The 19,787-nt window shown below is 33.5% G+C and overlaps 1 protein-coding gene across 1 annotated transcript in view; it reads left to right on the top strand.

The window, feature by feature from the left end:
- LRP1B (LDL receptor related protein 1B) overlaps positions 1-19,787 on the top strand; it is a 1,882,572-nt gene that overhangs the window by 1,788,288 nt on the left and 74,497 nt on the right. The window contains exons 80-83 of the mRNA XM_042948663.1: positions 1,059-1,175; positions 3,045-3,218; positions 4,849-4,974; positions 9,962-10,126. Of these exons, the coding sequence (XP_042804597.1) occupies positions 1,059-1,175; positions 3,045-3,218; positions 4,849-4,974; positions 9,962-10,126 (582 nt within the window). The remainder of the gene's footprint in view (positions 1-1,058; positions 1,176-3,044; positions 3,219-4,848; positions 4,975-9,961; positions 10,127-19,787) is intronic.

Below are 19,787 nucleotides of genomic sequence, written 5' to 3'. Positions count from 1 at the left end.
GGAAGTTTACTTAAGACAGAAAGCATTCTGTCGATATTTTTGCAAGATGATACTGTCTGGACTCCAGTAACATTATGAAATAAAAAAACAAAAACCTGAATAAGTAGAAAAAACATTATTTTTTACCACATCTTATTTTAGTCGATTGTTATTCACTAACAGATACTGATGATAAAAATAAAGACAAGCAGTCCCAAAGAAAATTAATGATTCGAGTGAAAAAGTGTAAGCACAACTAGAACCTTAATTACGGAATTTGTCATTCATTCTTCTCTACTATAACCATCAATCTTCAGTCAGTTTAAACTTTAGTATGCACACAGGTGTCTCACAATACCATAGGCCAACTCCTAATGGGTGAAAATGTCTTATGATTAAGCCCATGAACCTTTTATATTTGAGAAACATACCTTCATGAGGATATCCAAAATATAACTAATTACACTGAATTATTTTAAATTAAAAAAATTAATGTTTATTTATTTTTGAGAGAGAGAGAGAGGCAGGGGCAGAGAGAGAGGGAGACATAGAATTCAAAGCAGGCTCCAGGCTCTGAGCCTGAGACCAACCTGGGGCTTGAACTAACAAATCATGACCTGAGCCAAATTCAGATGATTAACTGACTGAGCAACCCAGGAGCCCCACACCCTGAGTTATTTTAAATAAAGGTTAGATAAGTGGTTTAAATGATTAGTTAATTCTGTATATACTAAAAAGATAAAAACTAAAATATGGAAAAGGTTTTTTTAGAAAATAGCCATAATTAGGAAACCAGTAAGTATGGAAATGAAGGATATTTAGGGTAACTTTTCATATAGGAAAGAAAATTTTTACTATAGCTAATTAAATTCTAGGTAAGCTATCCACATTTAATTCAGATAAAGATTAGTTATTCATTTTTTTTTCTAATTTCTATAGTACCATAATGTAGACTGGGTAATTTCTTTGATATATGAAGAAAAATATCCATCATAATTATATATTAAGAAGCAGAAATATAATTTTAAATAATTTCACATTTATTTTTGTTTATTTATCCTTATGTATTGATTTTGTAGGTCTGGCTGTGGATCATTTTAGTGAACGAATATACTGGGCTGACCTTGAGCTTTCTGTTATTGGCAGTGTTCTGTATGATGGCTCTGATTCAGTAGTCTCTGTCAGCAGCAAACAAGGTTTGTGAAGTGCTTTTGTTTTGTCTTTAATTATTATTGAGTATATTAAGTACTGATATGTAAATATAAATATGAAAGGTTTACGTTCTGAGTTTCCTCAATTTCTTTTTCCTTACAAGTTGTTGCTCTTACTATGGATTAAAACTTTTATTCCCAGTAGAAGAACAAAGAGGCCAGGCCAGAAGAACTTAGCCTAGGACAAACATGGTCCATTGCTTCTCAGATTCAGAAAATACTCATTCTGTTCCTTCTGTAGATATTACATTCTGGGCAGAACACTTGAGTTAATCAACATTAGTGCCTCTGAACACAAGTTTTTATTTCAAATTGCAGTGACAGCAAGCAGAAATGAATTATTGTAGGGCACCTGGGTGCCTTAATCGTTAAGCCTCTGACTTTGACTCAGGTAATGATCTCACAGTTTGTATGTTCGAATCCCACATCAGGTGAGCTCGTGCCCCACTTTGGGTGAACTTGAGCCCAGGGGGAACTCCACTTCTCCTTCTCTCTCTCTCTCTCTCTCTCTCTCTCTCTACCCCTTGTGGGAGTCTTTCTCTGTCTGCCCCTCGCTCACTTGCACCCTCTCTCTCAAAAAAGAATTAAAATAAAATGCCTTTTAAAAATGAATGATTGTATATAATAAAGCATCACTGTAACAATTATTGCATTCAAGAGAAAAGCAGTGTGTAAAAATAACTTACCTCTACCTCCAGTGAGTGCAGAATCTACTTGTGCTCTTCTTTTGTGGTACCCTTTCTTATTCCCGCCTCTGTGACTACCTCCTATATTTTATTCTTTTTTTTCTTCCACTTTCTTTGCCCGGCAATCTCAGTTCTTTCTGGTGAATTTAATTTCTTTCCCTTCTGGTTTCTTTTTCCCTTATCCACCACAACTTCTTCTCTTATTTACCACAAATTGTTTATCATATGGACTTGAAGTTTTTATATGTATATATTACATATACTGAATATAGCTCTGCTTCTTGGTTTTTTTAACAAAAGCAGAGAAGTTGAAAGAAAAATAATTAAATTGAACTTTCATTGTGCCTTTGCCTAATGTGTGTTTTTTCTGTGATAGCCCTAGACAGACAAAAAAATTCCATATTACACCTGATTACAATAAAGTTGACCTTTACAGCTTAAGTACATTGAAGTAGCATATATAAGTTTTTAAAAAAGCATTTTATGTTTTACAGCCTCTAGATAATAATTAAAATATAAATGTCATTTTGCTTGTTATAAATTTCAGTATCAAAAGTTAGATTAATTCTTTTCATAAAACCTCTTAAAGTAACAGTTATTTCTTACAATGGGAAAAATGATGCCCTCTATTATTGTTAGCCACACTCGTCATGTGCACCATTGCTATTTGCCAGGCTCTTTTCTTGATCCCATTTCAAAACAACAATAGTAATGCCTTTTTCTCTTCTTTTCTTTTTGTCATTCAGGCAATCTAATTTGATCATTAAGTTGATCTAGAACACAAATTCAGAATTTTGTGAGCTTCCTAATTGTGTACAATGGATAAGGCTGGCCTGTAGCTTTTCTTTTGTCTGCAAACTGTACAGAGAGATGACTCTGCATATAGTAAGCCCCCAGCAAATGCTTTGTGGGGCTGCAGATGGTTAAAGTGATGATAGAAATGTTTTTTTTTTTATGTTGTGAGTGATGTGTTTAGTATCTCATATATTCCTACTGCAAAGAAATTAATTATGACAACTTTTCAGCTAATAGTAAAAACATTATAATTCTGAAATTTTTTTAAACCACAGTAATAAGATTTTCTACATGATCTTAAATAAAATTGGTGTTAAGTCCAAGCATTTATTTACATTGCAACTTTTATAACTCTATCTTTTAAAAATTCTAGGTTTGTTACATCCACATAGGATTGATATCTTTGAAGATTATATATATGGAGCAGGACCTAAAAATGGTGTATTTCGAGTACAAAAATTTGGCCATGGTTCAGTAGAGTACCTAGCTTTAGATGTTGATAAAACGAAAGGTGTTTTGATATCTCATCGCTATAAACAGCTAGACTGTAAGTATATTTTATACTGTTTTTGATACTGGTGAATTTTTTTCCATATGACTCTCAGAAGACAGTATTTTAAAATATTTTAACTCTTTTAATGTCTTAATCCCAAGAGTTAAGTAACTTTAATTTTGAAGTCACTAAATGTTTTAAATCACTACAGTGAAGATATAAATGGTACAAAAGTTTATTTTGTGTTGGACTGTGTTTCCTTGAAATTAGAATTGACTTGGTTATTTAAAACAAAAGTTTCCTTCTATTTTTCTAAAAGTCATAATAAAACCTGTGAGTCTATATATAAACCATGCAAGTAGTGAAATACATCATTAGCCATTTTGACTCTTGTTACTGATAACCAATAACAATCATAACATCAACATTCCATCTTTAAAATCATCCTAGGGGTACTGCTTTCAAGGGTTATATTTTCTCTCATTGTGACTTTTTTATTGTTACTTTCCCTCCTAGAAAGGAATAGGTAAATGGTTGATGTAATTATCTTGAAAGATATGTTCCAAACACAACTACCAAATATATTGAAGAACAAAGTAGAAAAAAAAAGTGGCTGAAATAATGTCTTTATGTATGAGTTTACACTTCAAGAAACTGTGTAAGATTTGTTGATAATGTTTATGGCAAATAAAAAGATATTTACCTCATTCGGTACAATTATCTGGAAAGGCAACAATTGGTAATTATCTAAATCAGTTCTAGAAACAGATTAAAATAGTACATAGCCCCCTAAGAACTTTCTGAAATGCTATCCAAGGTTTTATTGCTTTTTACCTGTGATCTGACATATTTAGTTCCAAGGTGAATATGAGTACACTCTCTATCATTCTCTAGTTCTGTTTGATTCTTATTCATAGTCAAATATTACCACCTTCGTAAAAACTACATAAACAAATAAAACTCTGCCCTAAGTATAATAGGTGTTTGAGTAGTGGTTCTAACAGAGTGAAAGCCATTTTTATAGTCATTCTAATGACAGATCCTCTAAGGAGAGCTGTGGAGTAAGTTATGACTGCAGAAGATGCTAATTGGTGAGAAATTTAGACAAAAATAAATGTGGCAGACATTTACATGCACATAAACTTCAACCTGATGTAAAGGAAACCATGTTAAATGTGGTGTTGAGGAAAAAAAAAGTCATATCCTCTGTTTGTGTTTTGAACAAGTACATATGGGTTATAAGTCTTTGTAAGTACAAGGGGGAAGTTGTTTCTGTCTGTTCAGCAGTTCTGAAGCTATCTAAAATGAGTATTAGGTCCCTCAAGACTTCGGTTGGCTGGATTTGTTTTACGTAGACCCAAACTGTACTTCAGTATCTCAGAGCAACTCTTTTACCAAAAATACGTCAGATGGAAGAGTGACAAAGCATATATTTGAATACTTTCTTCTCTCTTGGGAGAGAAGAAATGTAAATCAGGGTAAATTATGGATGGATGTTGGTTAACACTTTCTCTTTACGTATAAAGGAGAATGGTAACATTGAAAGGACATACACCCAAAAGCAATTTGATAGGATGTCTTTTCAACATTGCTACTGCATCCTTTCACCTTGTTAAATTTTACATTTTTGAAGCCTATTGTACTTATAGTTATGAATTTCTTTGTTTTCTTTTGTTTTAATCAGTACCCAATCCATGCTTGGACTTAGTGTGTGACTTCCTGTGTTTGCTGAATCCTTTTGGAGCCACCTGTGTGTGCCCAGAAGGAAAATACTTGATTAATGGTACTTGCAATGATGACAGCCTGTTAGGTAGGTAAACTTTATTATTCTGTAAATAATGAATTAATTTGTATGATAAATTTTCACAGCTATTGAAACTGAACAGAATTAGCTACTCAATCATCAGTATAGCTGCCTTCATATCATTGGTTCTGGAATGCCTATGTAAACTACTCTCTCTGATGATGACTTTCTATCAATTTATTCCTCATTTATTCACAGAGCTGCACGGAGCACTTGCTATACATTTAAGACTAGATTAAGAACTTTGAAGTCAAATGCCAAATCAAGATACTTTTATATAGCTCTTTTACCAGCGAGGATTATGATATTTCCCAGGATGCCATTTTGTTATTAGGTTAAACCCAGCCATTTTAAGGTTTATTCATTCATCAGATTCATGGTGAACAACTTCCATGCACCAAACACTAATTTACAAACTGAGGATAAGAAATGAAGTTGTAGTCTCTTCCGTGTAAAATTTGATTCACAATACATACTACTAATAATACTAATAAATATTTTGAGGGCTTATGAGCAAAACATAACACTAATTTAGAAACTAAGGACTAATTTTGAAACAAAACTGACAAGATTTATTCAGTCTTAGAACTCATATTTTAGAAGCTACATTAACATTAAAGCAAACATTTTAAAAAGTGAAACATTATTTCAGATGCTTATAAGTAATAAATAGCAAAAAAATCAAAAATAAAATAACAAAAATCAAAAACCAAAATAGTATTGAAGAGATGTCTCTCAGTTATCCAGGTAAACTGACGTTAAGTTCCCTCATAATCAAGACATTAACCATAATGGAAAAACAAATTGCTATTAAGTGAAAAGAAAATTAACACTCAGTATATTTTATGACACAGACAAAAATATAGGGCTCCAAAATCCCTTGAGGATCACAACATTTTCCACTGAGATACACTTAGGATCTCTTCATAGCAGGGTTTTCTACCTGCTATATTTTTCTCTGTTGGAACTCCTCACGTAAACACTGTGCCTTTGCCCTTAGTAAACATGTCTACACCCATATCATGTTCTCATTGTTGTCTCCTGGGAGTTACATACAATTGGAAGACTTTTACCTTTACGATACTGTAAGTGTCTAAAACTATCACAGCTCTTTCATTTAATATATATTCTTTAAGCATTGGATATGCAAAGCTGAAGAGGATGTAAAGGTGAAATGATGAATAGATAGATGTTTGCGTCAATTGAGATACATGGTACAGAAGAGACAGAGTTAAAACTACTGTGAGAATTCAGATGATCATCCAGTTAGAGAATCGATTACAGTTTTCTGTAGAATATGACCTTCGAACAAGGTCTGTAAAGACAGATGGGATTCAGATTAAGTGGGAATGAGGGATCAGAACATTAAGACAGAGGAACTGAAAAGTCATGAAAATAAGGCATGTAAAGAAAATAGTGAGTCATTTATTTTAGTTAGGGTGTAGCATGTGTGAAGTACTGTTGTGGGTGGCAAGGTTAGAACTTTCTTAACAGAGAGCTAATTGTAAGTCATGATTGGTATTTTGGATGAGTACTTTAGTGCCAGTTCTTGAAAAGGAAGCTGTCACTGGCACTAGAATGCACCCTTTCTTTTTATTGATTATCTTTCCAACCAGAGTAGCTGTGATCTCAACTGTGATGGTCAAGTAAGAGAATTACATGAACATTTTCAAATGTTAGTAGGTACATTTTTCACTAGCTGCTCTGACATGGTCACGTAGGTAAACTATGTGTCGCCACATATTTCTCTTTAACCTCTCAGAAATAGATTTTTTTTTAAATATCAGTCTATCCTTGTGAGGGGATGTGCCACATTTTTACTAGTTCCACATACACTCTTAACCAATGATCTCACAGGTGCCCCTATGTACTGTGTCTACCTGTATTAGAGACCCCTCAGAGAGAGATTAAGATTCTGCACAGAAGTATTCTACTAATGCCACCAATGTGACTTTTACATCGATTCAGATGTTATCAGTGTTGTTTTTATGGTCAAGTTGCCTATACTTTTTGCTGTTTTCCCTATATAACTCGACATTAATATCTCTTCTACATAACACTCCTTTTTTCTTCTTTGCTTAGTGTAAATAATTTATCTAATAATCCACGTTTATTTATCCAGTAAGCCAACAAATATACAGGAAGAGGTTGGCCTGGGGTAGATCTGAGGTCGAGCTTTGTTTTAGGCCAAGATCTATCACTTAACTAATTTATGTGACCCTGCCTTCCCTTAGTCTCCATTTCTCCTGTATAAAATTAGATTAACAATAAATATTACTACTAGTTGTAGTAATAATAAATATTTTTAAGGTTTATGAGCAAAGCACAATGTAAGTATATGTATATTATTGTATTTAATTCCCCCGAGATCCCCAATGATAGTATTATCATTACCCCCTATTTTTATAGATTAGGAAACTAAAACATGGAGAGGCTCAGTTGATTGTCATCCCAAGGTGAACCTAGGCATTCTACACTCTTAACTGTCACACAGCACACCCCAGTGCCTCTATGTCACCTGTATTTTCCACATCCAGAGTCACTGAAAATACTGGAAAGGACATATATAAACTGCCTAGTACCATGCTTTGCAAAAAGTAGGCACACAGCACTCTAAGATAAATCTATCATGAAGTAGGTAGGAAAATGAAGTAGGTTTTTCGCTATATTACATCACCAAATTTTATAGTTTTATGTTTAGAATGAGAAAGCATGTTTGTCTAACTATGCACTTATTCAAGATCTAAAACTTTTTAAGAAATTTCAGTTTTACTCTTTCAGATCTGATTGAAAGACATGATTCCAGGTACCTCCTAAAAGCTCATTTTGTAATTTAAAAGAAAATCTTACATTTTAAATAATCAGAGTGTTAAAAATATTCATATTGGCCTCTATGCATATGAGTCTTGGTAGCAGACAGCTTGGACCACCTCAGTTAAGAATATAAATAAGGAGATTTCAGAATTATTGATTGGTGTAGATAAATGCCAATTAATTTTTTCCTGACATTAACATTTGATACAGCCAAGTTTTCTGCTCCTTATAATTACTTGTCTTTCTCTAGCTGCTATTGTTAAATGATGAGACACTGAATATTTTTAATCTTCATGTAAGAAATTTGAAATTCAAATGCTACTCATTCTTGGAAAAGTATTCACCTGCTCTTTCCTATAGTTGATTATAATTGCTGGAGCTTGGCTTCTAGGGGTGATTTAGTTATTGGCAAAAGCAGCCTTCTTTTTCATTATAAAACTATTACAGTTAGGTTTTGAAACTCCACTTCTATTTCATCAAACAGTGTTATATTTTAAAATTTCTGTTGCCTACGAGGCCCATTGTAGAAATGCACTTGTCCTAACATGTAGAGATTTCGGCTTTTTTTTTTAATTTTTTAATGTTTGTTTATTTTTGAGAGAGAGAGACAGAGTGTAAGCAGGGAAGGGGAAGAGAGAGAGAGGGAGACACAGAATCCGAAGTAGTCTGCAGCCTCTGAGCTGTCAGCACAGAACCCAAAGTGGGGCTTGAACTCATGAACTGTGAGATCATGACCTGAGCTGAAATCGGATGCTTAACAGACTGAGCCACCCAGGCACCCCTAGATTTTGAATATCTATGTAGTTCACTTAGAACATTTACAGGTGAAAATGAACTCCCCACATAATAATCTTAACTGTGATCATAATGCCTTAAATATTTATCTTCACTGTTTACATTCACAGCTCCAATTAGGATCTTTTATGCTGAATGAATTAGAAATGTTTGGGTGAATTTTAAACTAAGAAAGCCTATAATTCCATTCTAGATCTTTCTTGAGAACTCAACCTCTATATTAAACTCTTTGCTTTACAATGAGGCAAGTCTCAGAATTGTCTAGTACAGCTGATAAATAGTCTCTATTGATGACAATGGATGTGATATTTGAATCTTCTTTTTTTTTAATTTGAAGTCACTGAGGTTCTTTACGGTGCTTTTATGATTATTGCAGTGATACATTAAAGCTTCTACTATGTATGGGCCAATATATCTTGAATAAGGAATACAGGCTATTTTGATTTGACCTTACTTCACTATAAAAGAGGCATGACTCTAGTAGAAGACATATTCTAGAGCCGAATGCTTCTTACAGTATTCTCAATCATTTGTGTTCCATTGGGCATTATGGCCTGCCCTAAGTAAAGCAGTGTTTCTAATGGAGCAAGGCCATGTTAGCACACATGGAAAAATAACCTGAAAAATTATTCCAAACCAATTCTTATCATAAATCAGACTCATCATATTTTTAAAAATAATTTTGCAACCCAAGGGAATGACTATCCTTTCTTATCCTCAACCAAAATGTATTAAGTAGACAGACGGTGCCTAATCATTTTCCATATGGAAATTTTACATATGGAAATGTTTCTGACACTGTTTTATCAACCTCTTTCACCAAATCTAAGTGACTTTTAGTTTTAAGTTGTTTATACATAGTTAATAAGGATGTATATCAAAGAATATACTTTCATTTAAATGTTTTTCTAGACCACAAATTATATGTGTGTGTATATATATATATACATATGTATATATACTCTAAATTTATCCTACATATTTTAGTTTGTTTAAATATCAAATAGTCCTAAAAATAGGCCATGTTTGCTTATATCACAAAGAAAATGCATTGCTTATAAAATATTATGTTTTTAGGAAGTTTCAGTTTGTTTTGTTAGAGTTTTAATAGATATAAGAAACGATTGATAATTCTTTACGCCTGAAGGATAACAGTTAATTCAATATTTGTATTCAACCTTCAACAGTGGTTAACATCTATTTCTCTGTTTTCAGATAGTGTTTATACTATTTTGTTTCTTCTACTTTTATAGTAGAGGTATTTATTTGGAGAATTTTATTTAAAAAAGTAGATCCTAATATTTAATTTTTATTTATTTAAATTGTCCTTACTCTACCATCCATTGAATAGCATGCTAATTTGTACATTTCTTCTTACAACCAGATGATTCATGCAAACTGACTTGTGAAAATGGAGGAAGATGCCTTTTAAATGAGAAGGGTGATTTGAGGTGTCACTGTTGGCCTAGTTATTCAGGAGACAGATGTGAAGTCAATCACTGTAGCAACTACTGTCAAAATGGAGGAACTTGTATGCCATCAACACTGGGTAAATATGTGAATGTCACTGTATATTAAAATAATTTGCATTTTTCCTTATATGTGAAAAACATAAAGAAAATACTTAATGGTACAGATATAATTCCTGATGTCTTAATAAAGAATACATAAACACAAGTTAAATATAATTGTTAATTCACCACAATCAGTAGCGTTTGTTCTAAATTCATTAGTGAAGTTCTAGTCACAAAATTAGCAATGGTACTGATCATTATCACGTGTTGAGTGCCTGCCATGTATCAGGGCTCAGTGTTCATAGATATTCTGATGCTGGCTTAGAATGATTAAGTAACACCAGTTTTATAAGCCTTATATGTTTGTCTCCAAAATCTGTTCTTCTTTATTTTAATTTTATTTAATTTTGATTTTTCAAGGTAGAGATTTTTTTTTTAATTTACTTAAATTCCAGTTAGTTAGCATTCAGGTGTACAATATAGTGATTCAACACTTCCATATAACACATGGTGCTCATCTCAACAAGTGCCCTCCTTAATCCCCATGCCTATTCCACCTTCCATTCACCTCCCCTCTGGTAACCATCAGTTTGTCCTTTATAGATAATAGCTTTTTCTTGATTTACCTCCCCCTCTTCCCCCCCCCCTTTGCTCCTTTGTTTTGTTTCTTAAATTCTACATATGAGTGAACTCATACGGTATTTATCTTTCTTGGACTGACTTCTTTCCCTTAGCGTAGTACTCTCTACCTCCACCCATGTTGTTGCAAATGGCAAAATTTCATTCTTTTTGTGGCTGAGTAATATTTCATTGTGTGTGTATATTACATCTTCTTTATCCATTCATCAGTCGATGGGCATTTGGGCTGTTTTCATAATTTGCCTAGTGTAGATAATACTCCTATTGTAGATAATACTGTAGATAATATTGTAGATAATACATTGGGGTGCATGTATCCCTTTGAATTAGTAATTTTCTATTCTTTGGGGAAATATCCAGTAGTGCAATTGCTGTATTGTAGGGTAGTTCTATATTCAACTTTTTGAGAAACTGTTTTCCAGAGTGGCTGCACCAGTTTACATTCTCACCAACAGTGCAAGAGGGTTACCCTTTCTCCACATCCTCACCAACACCTTTGTATTTTGTGTTATTGATTTTAGCCATTCTGACAGGTGTAAGGTAATATCTCATTGTAATTTTGATTTGTATTTTCCGGATGATCAGTGATGTTGAGCATGTTTTCATGTGTCTGTTGTCCATCTTGATGTCTTATTTGGAAGAATGTGTTCTGCCCATTTTTTAGTTGGATTATTCATTTTTTGGATATGGAAGGTTTTTTTTCTTAATGTTTATTTATTTATTGTGAGAGAGAGTGAGAGCAAGCAGTAGAGGGACAGAGAGAGGGAGAGAAAGAATCCCCAGCAGGCTTCACATTTTCAATGCAGAGCCCAACATGGGGCTTGAACTCACAAACTGAGATCATGACCTGAGTCAAAATCTAGAGTCAGATACTTAACTGACTGAGCCACCCAGGCACCCCTGGATGTTGAGTTTCAATAAGTTCTTTATAGGTTTTGGATACTAACCTTTCTCAGATATGTCATTTGCAAATATCTTCTTCTATTCTGTAGGTTTCCTTTCAGTTTTGTTGATTGTTTCCTTCATATGCAGAAGCTTTTCTATTTTGATGAAATCTCAACAGTTTATCTTTGCTTTTGTTTCCCTGCCCTCAGGACACATATCTAGAAAGAAATTTCTGTGGCTGATAACAAATAGAGTACTGCTTGTGTTCTTCTCTAGGATTTTTATGTTTCATGTCTCACTTTTAGATCTTTAATCCATTTTGAATTTACTTTGTGTATGGTATAAGAAAATGGTCCAGTTTCATTCTTTTACATGTTCTTTTTTAATTAAACAGTTTGCCTAATTCTAAACATCATTTGCTTTCGAAAATTAAATTAGGGGGACCTGGTTGGCTCAGTCAGTTAAGCGTCTGACTCTTGGTTTTGGCTCAGACCATAATCTCATGGTTCATGGGTTTGAGCCCTGCATCAGGCCCTGTGCTGACAGTGTGGGGCCTGCTTGGGATTCTCTCTTTCCTCTCTCTCTCTCTCTCTCTGCCCCTAGTCCACTCACAAGCTCTCTCTCCCAAAATAAATAAATTAAAAAAATTAAATTAGGTTAAATTAAAAAATTAAATATCAATATACTATATCATTACACCTGATAGCATCATAATTCCTATCTCAAATTATAACTACTTTGTTGGTATTGTAATACAGTGTATAATATGCTTTGAAAATATCAGGTTACTACATGTTAAGATATACTTGAAATTCTTATTAAACTACGCAATAGCTGTGTTTGCAAAAAGGATTTTCTACAGTGCATAAGTGAACATTAAAACATATTTTTCTACTGGGGCGCCTGGGTGGCGCAGTCGGTTAAGCGTCCGACTTCAGCCAGGTCACGATCTCGCGGTCCGTGAGTTCGAGCCCCGCGTCAGGCTCTGGGCTGATGGCTCGGAGCCTGGAGCCTGTTTCCGATTCTGTGTCTCCCTCTCTCTCTGCCCCTCCCCCGTTCATGCTCTGTCTCTCTCTGTCCCAAAAATAAATAAAAAAAAAACCTTGAAAAGGAAAAAAAAAAAAAAAATTAAAAACATATTTTTCTACTTAGTTCTATTATATTTAAAACATGTTCCCATGGGAAAAAATTAACCCCAATGCATAATAAAAATATAATTTGTAAATTCCAAAAATCAGTCTAAAAGACAGTATGCAACTATTAGAGTGCAATTTATGCACATTTAATTCTACTACAATAAATGCAAATTTAGTCAAATGGAAAATTAATCCATATGATCTTCACATCCCCTACACAGTTAATTTCTGTCTTACTGGGAATTCTCACTGCTTCTATTGCGTATTTTATTTTTTGAAGTATTTAGCATAATGCTAACTGAAAAGAGCCACATGAAGAAGCATTTTCAGTGGAGTTCAGAGGAACCAAACTGTTTCTGATTTGCATTCTAATAGTAAAAGCATTACTATTTCTTTAAATTTGCCTTTATGTCTACAAATATTTTTAACTTATGACTAATTGATAATTAAGGTATTCTAACTACTTAATAGAATTCTGAAAAAAAATTCAGCAAGTTGATTGAAATAAAAAGGCACCAGATCTTACTACATATTTTCACTCTGCCTAGGAGAAGCTACTCCTTATGGTAGAGTATATTCCATTGTTGTGGGAGAAACTGTAGTACTGGGACCATCATTGAATATGCAAATGAAAATTGAATTAATGTGAAGTAAAAGGATATTAGGACACTGTAATTGTATTTTTGTAACACAGATACCATTTTCTTTAGGGAAGAAGCTTTTCTTTTACAAATGAGTTGTATAAAGATTTTATAATTTGTTAATTTTCTCATTAAGATAATAAAAATTACTGGGTTACAACCAGATGATTTTCTTATATTTATCTTTAGAAATATTTAAGCCAAAAAGAGTTTGATACTCCAGACTATGAATATCTACTCAACCAGCAATGGATCCACAAGGACAAATCTCTATTGATTTTGCTGTCCTGTTAATGGATCCCGAACTACATGTGGATACAGCACAACTTTTAGTGTTTGATTCAAATCATTTGTCCAGATCTTGCTGTATTCTTAGTACATGTATTTTATCTTTGCACCCAGATAGAGTATTAGATCTTGATTTACATAGATAACATGTTCAAAAAAATTATTTTTCAAATTAGTTATATAAATGAGTCCTTATATGAATTCAGCTTGAGATATGGCCATGAAGTTTATTGTCTTATAGCATCTAATTATTTATAATAATATCATATCCAAATAAGTCATCTACAAAGCATTTTTTACTTTTAAAAATATGGGTTTATAAAAACATTGTTTACTATTATAGACTGTAGAACCTCATTATCTCCACACAAATGTTAATTTGTTAAATAAATCCCAGTGGGCAATTCATGGATTTATTCATTGTTGGTTTACTTACAGTTAAGCCTTTTGGCAAATTCCTATGTGGACACTATATGACTAGGGTTTGGGGCAGCTTTAATTAAAATGTATAAGTTTATGACAGTTGTATAGAACTATAATAATTGAACAAAGGAAATGTCACCAGTTAATTAAAAACATGCATCTGAGAGGCATAATTAAAATTTTGCATCTAGGAACGAGTTTTTCCTCATTCCTTAAGTTGTTTTTTTTTGAAAGAGAGAAAGCTAAAAATAAAATATATGAACTATATTCATATAGAAAAGTACTATAAAATGAAATCATTTGACATTGATTATATCAGCAAGGGTGCATGTAGCTCATTTCTATGACCTCATAGGAGGAAATTAAGATAAAGTTTGCCTTGAGCAAAATAATGGAAATGAGAGTAAAGAATTGAATTTTTCAATCATTCTATTATAGAAAATAAAGAATAATTTAAGAATGTTTCTCATCATGGATATAATGAGGGTATTTATGTCATTAAATATATTTATATATTTACAATTAATCTTCACTTTTATAAATATTTATAATCTAAGGTATGTTGATGCTGTTTGGTATTTTCCTTACTCTTATAAGTCTATTATTTAAAATTTCAGTGTTCATATCAAAATGAATCAAGGTTTTCTACACAGCTGATTTAGAGTAATAGAGCAAGAGAGTTTGTAAATTTGGGGCAATATAGCCAAATATTCCCACTCATACAGTTTGGAGTTATGCAGAAGGGAAAGCAGTTTTTAATTTGGGAAGTTTGAAAATACATAAAAGCAGGACTGGCTAGGCAAAGGAGTGACAATACAATTTTCTATAGTAGATAATATTTGTAATGAATATCTTAAATGAATATGAAAAGAAGAAGCAAAAACTCTGCTTGAGCCTTCTCTGTAACCACATCTGTGGACTTGGGCAATGAATGATTTTGTCCCCACAACTGAAACAGGAGTAAAGAGGAGTGAGGAAAGGCAGTGGGAGGTGGGGCGGGGGCAGATTCTTCTCACTATGTCTTCCTGCAACAGGCAGGGACTTTATAATTGTAAGCAAGTAGACGGTGAGACTTTCCTTTCTCATTCATTTAGGCTCTTTGTGTTCAGGACACTGCCCCCGATATGAAGGTAGCATAGATGATGGCACTGCCATCAAATATTGGCTGCCCTAAAAGTGTTCTCTCCAAGTGTTCTCTCTCCCAGTTAAGCTAGGAACTTTTGGATACCCTGAAAACATCATGGGAGTAGTGACAAAACATGAACACTGATGTGTCTCAAGTCACATCTGTACCTAGGACATGGAGTACACAACCACCTAATTAACATCATGATAAAGGGTACGCATGCCCACCTTTAACTGCCCATCTTTGTTTTTCTTTCACTTTTACTTATATGAGAGCAAGTTTTCATTTAAATTAAGCTTGATGTCCTAGCTTCCTCAACATAAATATTGTTTATATTTAGGGAATGCTGAGAGCTGGATATTTGGTCCTACTTGCTTTTTTAAGAATCCAAGAGAATATTAAGTTGAAAATGTAAAATCGAAAACATAAAATAGTGCATATAATGTTAACAAATATGTGACATAGAAAGACATAGCTATGATAAATCAAGTAGGAAAAAAAAAACAGAAAGCATAATGAGCAAATGACAGAAGACAAGTCTCACACATACACGCAAACATAGAAAAAAGGAAGATAAGAGGAAAAAGAGGGAGGAGGAGTTTGGAGAGGACAAAGCACAGGAGCCCAGTCGCACACACATGAAACCAGCATCCTCAAATCACTCTAAGAAGAAAATGTTCAGGGTAAAAATCTTGACGCAGGTAATTTGAAAACACTCATCAAGGGTTTTAAATTTTTTCTGTGTTCTTTAATTAACTAATGTCAGTTTTATAAACATATCCCAAGGATTATATAATGATAAAAAACAAAATATTTAGAAGTGAAGATGTTCAATATACTGTTATTTATAATGTAAAATTAGAGATAGAAACCTGAGTTCAAATAGTATGTAAAACATACCTAAAAGATGAATGTTATATGATAAATAAAACCAGAATTGTGGAATATATAATAATACAGGAAAATATTCATATTGTACTGTATTGTATTTTTATTGAAGTATGGTTGGCACACAGTGTTACATTAATTTAATGTGTACAACTGAGTGATTTGGCAACTCGATATGTTATGCTAAGCTCGTCACAAGTGTAGCTACCATCTGTTACCATACAGTGCTATTAAGGTATCATTGACCATATTCCCAGTGCTGGTACCTTTCATCCTCATGACTTATTCATTCCATAACTGGTAGCCCGTACCTCCCACTCCCCTGCACCCATTTTGCCCATTCCCTAACCCCTCCCCTGTGGCAACCACCAGTTTGTTCTATGGGTCATCTCTTTATATATGTTTGTTTGGGTTTTTAGATTCCATATATAAGTGGGATCATATGGAATTTTTCTTTCTCTATCTGAATTATTTCACTTAGCATAGTACCCTTTGGGTCCATCCATGTCATCACAGTGGCAAGATCTCATTCTTTTTCATGGCTGAATAATCTTCCATTGTACATATGTATCATATGTATCCTATTTTTATTTATCTATCCACAGACACTTAGATTACTTCCATATATGGGCTAGTATAAATAATGCTGCATCACTAATCATCAGGTAAATGCAAATCAAAACCACAATGAGATACCACCTCACACCAGTCAGAATAGCTAGTACCAAAAAAAACAAGAAATAACAAATGTTAGCAAGGATATGGAGAAAAGGGAACCCTCATGCACTGTTGGTAGGAATGAAAATTAGTGTAACCACTATAGAAAATGGTATTTTGAGGTTCCTCAAAAATTAAAAATAGAAACATCATAAGATCCAGTAATTCACATTGCATTTTGAAGTTAAAAAGGACAAGAAGTGGCTATATGAGTCCAAAATGGAAAAAATGCATACATAAAGTGTCTATATAAGGAAATAGATCCTTCTCTGTATGTATCTATTTTCTAAGTTCCCCAAGTAACATGCATTGCTGTTAGAAAGTAATAAAGTAATAATTATTATTATTGCTGATCACGGTAATTAATATATATTAGACTGCTTATGAGTGGCGGGTGCTGTTCTCAGTCCTTGCACCTTCTCAAAAAACCTGTGAGAGACTGAAAGTAAGATTCTCTCTAATTCTGCTGCTGACTGTATGAAGCACAGTTACTGGTTCATTTGGACCACATGGTGGGAGCAGTACTAAGCTATTCAGTCTTATGACTTTCTAAGCTAATCTCGGATGGTTTGAGTTGGCTTCCTTCTATTCACAGAAAGGACAAAAATATTTCAGTTTCATTTTCACAAAGCTGGCTGAAAACGAACTTTCCAGAGGTATAAATAGATTGTGACCTATAATTTGAAACATGTCAGAATATATTAAGTAGTACTGGGAGGGCGCTAGGTAAAGTCCACAGTTTTTCCTTTTCTTTTTCAGGTTTGGTGAATAGTTCTCTGTAATCTTTATGATGCTTAAGACAACTCGACAGCTATAGTCAACTTACTAAAATTATGTATAAATGGGCACTCACTTTCAGTGCAGGAAAACATTAAATAAAGTGGAAAAGTAGAATGTCAAATCTCTTTATCAAAAAGAGTAGCAATTTTTTAAAGCATTCAAAACTTTTATTGAATCTAAGTCAGAAGTGAAGACAGATTTCACAAAGCAGAGTAGTCTTGGGGGTAAGAGGTCAGGAGAAGAACTTTCTGATAGCAATCTAGTATCCAACTAAATGCTGTAGTGACTTATTTCTCAACTTACTATTTTTATCCTATATAAAAGAACAAGAATGTGGGTTTTGTTCAAATACTAAAGATGTTGTGAGTAAAGAGCATGTAACTTTTAATTTTTTTTAATGTTTATTTATTTATTTTGAGAGACAGGGAGAGAGAGAGAGAGAGAAAATGAGTAGGGGAGAGGCAAGGAGAGAGGGGGAGAGAGGATCCCAAGCAGGCTCCACACTCAGCACAGAGCCTGACTCAGGGCTCAGTCTCACAAGTGTGAGATCATGACCTAAGCTGAAATCAAGAGTCAGATGCTTAACCGATTGAGCCACCCAGGTACCCCAAGAGTATGTAACTTTTAGAGACTATTTTCATAGAATATTAAATGTAAACATTTGTAAATACGTTCTGCAGTTTAAATGTCAATTAAATGCTATTACTTAAACTCAATGTGTTTATCAGACTATTTGAACTAAACAGTGACTGTATACATAGAAGACCAGTAGGTAGAAAACATTACAACCAGGGATAAAAATTTACAAGCACCAGACTTACTCAACCAGTACCAAATCAAACAGTATAAGAGGCAAGGTTCACACTGACAAATGAGTATGAATTCAAATAAATTGCTTAGAAAGAGAACTGACTAGTGATGCTCACTAGCAGGTATCTACCTCTCAGAAATAAACGCTGTCACTGTCTCATAGGAAGCTCACATGTAATTACTTTTGCTAGCATTTCTTCATGGTAATCAACCACACATTTTCAAGCATTATGTGTATATGAAAAAAAAGGGTAATGATTTATTTGTCCAATATTGAGCAGAGAAGTAATTTTGCCTGCTTAAAGTCATACAATATTGATTAAATTGCACTGATGAGTAGCATCTTTATAATCAGCTTAAAAACCGTTTATTAAATAAATCTAGCTTTTAAAGACAGACACCAGTATTACATCATGTTACTGAAAAATGCCAACAGATCACCTTTTTTTTAATGTTTATTCATTTTTGAGAAACAGAGAGAGACAGACTGTGAGCGGGGCAATGGGCAAAGAGAGAGGGAGACACAGAATCCAAAGTAGGCTCCAGGCTCTGAGCAGTCAGCCCAGAGCCCGATGCAGGACTCGAACTCATGAACCGCGAGATCATGACCTGAGCTGAAGTCAGGAGCTTAACCGACTGAGCAACCCAGGTGCCCCCAACAGATCACCTTTATGATATTCAGATACAAATATATGCTTTTGAGCATCTTTATTGATATTTATTCATATATTATTTGACTCAAAGCTACACAGCAAATTTTACTCTAAAGTTATTAGCAATCAAATAGCGATTTCTATATGGAATATATATTCAGTAATTGTAATATTTTAGAAAATTTGCAGACATAATGTTAACTTTATTCTAGTGACTACTACATTTTGAATGCTTCATAAATGCCAAGAACTCTGGCAAATTTCCTAGATGTATTACCTTATTTAATGCTTATCACTCTGTAATGTCTACATTGTGGCATTTTTCAGATGTGAGCTAGAGTGGTTAAGAAAACTAGAATCCAAGAAACTAGATTGTTCCTGATTCAGTGCTCAAAGACATTACCTATTATCAATGACAATAAGCAATATTGTCTGCCCATATCAGAGAAAGAGGCTGGCTATGACTATATAACTAAAAGTAACGTATAGTCAAATAGGCCCATTTATCTAGAGGTAAACTATACCCAAATCCTATAAAGTTAATGCTCATTTAACAAGGAATAATGATAAATCATTGTGATATCCATGTGGTTGCCTATATAATAGAAAAGATTCAGTTTTTGTTAAATACTTTAAAACATTATTTTGAACTGATATATAGGTTGGGTAATGGGCATGTTATTTTCAAAAGAATACATATGGAAAATAAT

Source organism: Panthera leo, chromosome C1 (assembly GCF_018350215.1).
Source record: "Panthera leo isolate Ple1 chromosome C1, P.leo_Ple1_pat1.1, whole genome shotgun sequence".
Classification (NCBI taxonomy): Eukaryota; Metazoa; Chordata; class Mammalia; order Carnivora; family Felidae; genus Panthera; species Panthera leo.
The sequence above is the reverse complement of the archived record's forward strand: the minus strand, read 5'-3'. Positions and strand labels throughout refer to the sequence as shown.